The sequence below is a fragment of the Plasmodium cynomolgi genome, chromosome 12, assembly GCF_000321355.1.
Source record: "Plasmodium cynomolgi strain B DNA, chromosome 12, whole genome shotgun sequence".
NCBI classification, from domain to species: domain Eukaryota; phylum Apicomplexa; class Aconoidasida; order Haemosporida; family Plasmodiidae; genus Plasmodium; species Plasmodium cynomolgi.
Genome location: NC_020405.1, coordinates 1,112,969 through 1,116,678, shown reverse-complemented (window position 1 = coordinate 1,116,678; position 3,710 = coordinate 1,112,969). Strand labels below are relative to the sequence as shown.

The 3,710-nt window shown below is 45.3% G+C and overlaps 1 protein-coding gene across 1 annotated transcript; it reads left to right on the top strand.

Annotated features, from left to right (window-relative positions):
* Positions 1–1,661: 1,661 nt before the first annotated feature.
* Positions 1,662–3,416, top strand: PCYB_123590 (hypothetical protein; the record flags this gene model as incomplete). The annotated part of the gene is made up of 2 exons (XM_004223692.1): positions 1,662–3,008; positions 3,129–3,416. The coding sequence occupies 2 exons, from the start codon at positions 1,662–1,664 to the stop codon at positions 3,414–3,416; spliced, it is 1,635 nt and encodes a 544-aa protein (XP_004223740.1).
* Between the last annotated feature and the right edge of the window lie 294 nt (positions 3,417–3,710).

Below are 3,710 nucleotides of genomic sequence, written 5' to 3'. Positions count from 1 at the left end.
CTCCTCAGCTTTTTTTACATCATCTACAACTCTCCCCAACCGTCATCCATTTTTAGCTGATTAATTTTTTTTTTTCTTTTTTTTGTAATTACAATAATATTTGTATATAATTTCGCCAAAAAAAAGGAATCCTCCATTTTTTTACTCATTTGAAGGAAAAAAAAAAAAAAGGGCCAACCATTTGAAGCATCCTCCCCTCCAACCTATAGCAAGTTGCTGCCGAGCAAATCACCAAACAGTTAATCTCCTGCAGTTGTGCGAGAGATCTATCTGTACCGCTGGTCCCCATGTACCTTTTATAATATGTTTTGTTCCCCCACCCAACCTGTGAACACTCGGCCAGTTGGAACATTTTGAAAACAAAGGAAAGAAGTCAAACGGAACGGCGAAGTTGGTTGAGCGACGGAACGAAAAAAAAAAAAAAAAAAAAAGAAAAGAAAAGAAATAATTTCCCCCTGTACAACTCTCTTCGCTTTAATTGTCACAATTTTTTCACAAAAAAAAGAAAAATTTTATTTATTTATTTTTTTTTTACACAAAAGGGAGGTCACCTTCCTGCGGCTAGTTCCTGCCTCTATTTCCTCCGCCGCTCCCCGCCGCCCGTCTCCCTTTTCAAGAAAAGCCAATCCGTGTGCATCCAAATCCTTTTTCATTTACACAATAAAAAAAAAAAAAAAAAAAAATTTAATTTCCCCTAAACTACTGCACAATAGCATATACATACTCGAACGTGTGCAGGGATAACCCCCTCCTCTCCCCCGTGTAATAGTTCGGGCACTCACTGTTGTACTTTACCTACCGTTACGCTTTTCGAAGTCATCACGCACGCCTGTGACTATTTAAGAAGAGCTCTTCGAGAAAATTTACCTTACCAACCATGTTAAGACTTAAAGTGGAAGGAAATCTCGCTTGCTGTTGAGTTCGCCATTCGTGTCGAGTTGGGCATCCGCGCCAATTTGGAAGCCTCACCAATTTGGAAGCCGCACCAATTTGGAAGCCGCACCAATTTGGAAGCCGCACCAATTTGGAAGCCTCACCAATTTGGAAGCATCACCAATTTGGAAGCATCACCAATTCGGCAGCAACGCCAACTCTGCGGTTGTGACCCCCTCGAAGCTGGCCATAGTTGCGCACCCCAACCGGCTGCATCGAACGAGCAGATGCTTTGCGCAGCAGATGTACGTCCTTCAGGAGGTGTGTTTATTCACACATGTGCTATGTACACATATATGTGCCAAGCCAAGTGACGAGCGCGCATTAGACACATCGGACAGCTCTCCAGACCTGTGACTCGGTTAATGATACAAGGTCTTCCCCGTGATACAGCTAAGGAGTGCCCGTCTCGCACGTGCGGGAAATTCAGGTCATCGCTGCGATGCAGCTGCGCGGAAAGAGCTAATGTGTATGCAACGTGGGTCTGCCCTAGTACGCCAGAACGATTGCACGTCAGCACGATCAGACGATCACCCGATCACACGATCACCGATCACACGATCACACGCATGTATGTGTAAGGGCACCCAAACGAGCGACTCGCAGCCCTGCGAAGCCTGCCCCGTGAAGCCTGTCCCTCGCCGGGCCCCCCTCTGTCGTACCCCTGCCCACTTTCGTGACACCTGCATGAGCGTAAAATGCAAGACACAGAAAGGAAAAAAGAAAAAATGAAATTTAAGTTGAACTGCGGGGAGAAAAAGAACCTCATCAGCGTAAGCATTAGAAAAAATGACCAGAGTGCGAGGAGCAATCACATAAATGGGAGCAGCAGCCTCCATGTGAACAGCAGCGCCAATGGGAGCAGCAGCCTCCATGTGAGCAGCAGGGCCAATGTGAACAGCAGCGCCAAAGTGAACAGCAGCGCCAATGTGAGCAGCAGCGCCAATGTGAACAGCAGGGCCAATGTGAGCAGTGCCAACAGGCCGAGCAACAACATTAGTGGGGTGGCTAAGAAGAGCCCTTTGGAAAAAGGCCCCATAAAGGGTGTGTCCAAAAATATCAAAATAAACCTCGCGGGGTCCAAGGGCATTATGCAAAAAAGCGGGATGACCACCAATCGAGTAAGCCACGCGAACTCGAACAGTTCTGTAACAAAAGACAACAGTAGCAGCAGTAGCGTTAGTCATGCGAAGCAAGTCGGTGGAAATGTCAGCCCCCCCGGAAAGGCGAACACCCCGAACAACGCTAGCAGCGAAAGCAAGTACTACGCCTCGAACACCACCCCCCACCAAGGCACAACCTTCAACGATAGTCTAAACCTGCACGACAGCGTAAGTTTTAATGACAGCTTAAGTCTCAGCGAGAGCACCAACCTGAACGGCAGCCTCAACCTGAACGGCAGCCATAACCTGAATGGCAGCCTCAACCTGAACGGCAGCCTCAACCTGAATGGCAGCCTCAACCTGAAGGACGCGGGCACCAACTGTGAAAACTTGAACGTCACTGGGAACGTGAGCGAGTACGTTAGTAGCGGTGGAAGCGGCGTTGCGGTAAATGTGGCAAACGTGGCAAACGCTGGAAACAGTGCAAACAGTGCAAACGCGCCAAGCGGCAGAGGGGTGCAACTACGCCACGGAAACAAGTCCCTGCTCAAAAGTAACCTAAAAATATACTACAAAAATGAGTTAATCCCCTTTTCGTTCCTTTACCATAAAATCCTGACGATACTAAAGTCGCACTATACTAACCATATTACGAACAACCCAGGCGTGGCAAACAAAGGCATATCATTTTTCCACATAGAAAACATGTTAATAAATTTGGGGTTCAAAGGGGTAGACATAAGTAACCATGCTTTGCTAAGCTACTTGGCTTCATCGAAGCAAATAAAAGTGGACTTGAATGAAAAAAGAATTTGCTACATGAATCCCTACGTCGACATAACAAGCGTTACTTCCTTGTTAAACAAAATAAACAAACATGGGTTTCTCTACGGGTACGAAATTAATGATGATTTAATTAACACCAATAAGGACATTTACAAATGGATTAACACTCTGCTTTATGAAAAAAAAGTTCGTTGCATACGATCGAATAACAGCCATTTGAGAGGAAAATTAAAGTGTAAACATTTGCCATCCTTTTGTGATATCTATGCAAAAAATAAATGTGACAACTGCTTTTACAATTTAAAGGGCTATATCTTCTTCCCTCTTTCTTATGAACACATAGAACAGCAACGCTACTCCATCACCAACGATATTAAAAACCTGTGGGACGAAATTACGCTGCCCAACCTTGACAACATTTTAAAAGAATACAAATTGAAATCCACTAACAAAGTTTTCGTGCATGACAATGCCCCCAAGAGGAAAAACAAGGAGGACAAGTTCGCTCCCGTCGTTAAGAAAATGAAACGGATTTACAACACCCACTTGTTCACGGCTGACGAGATTAAAAATGAGTTCATACAGAAGAAGTGAGCGCGACGGCGCGACGGCGCAGCGTCACAGAATCGCATCACCACACCATCACCGCAGCAGATGTGAGAGGCAGACGCAGAAGACGCGCCTTTCACGAAGTCGCCATTTTGGCACACCTATATCTGCATGCACACGTGTGTAGCGCAAACGGGGGGAAAGCGAAAAAAAAAAGAAAAAAACAAGCACGAGTCATAATTTTATTCTTTAATAATTTGCACTTTGCTGGTGCAGTCTGCTTTGTTTGGTAAATTGGCTAGCGGGATTGCTATACATGTGTGCGTTTTTTTTTTTTTT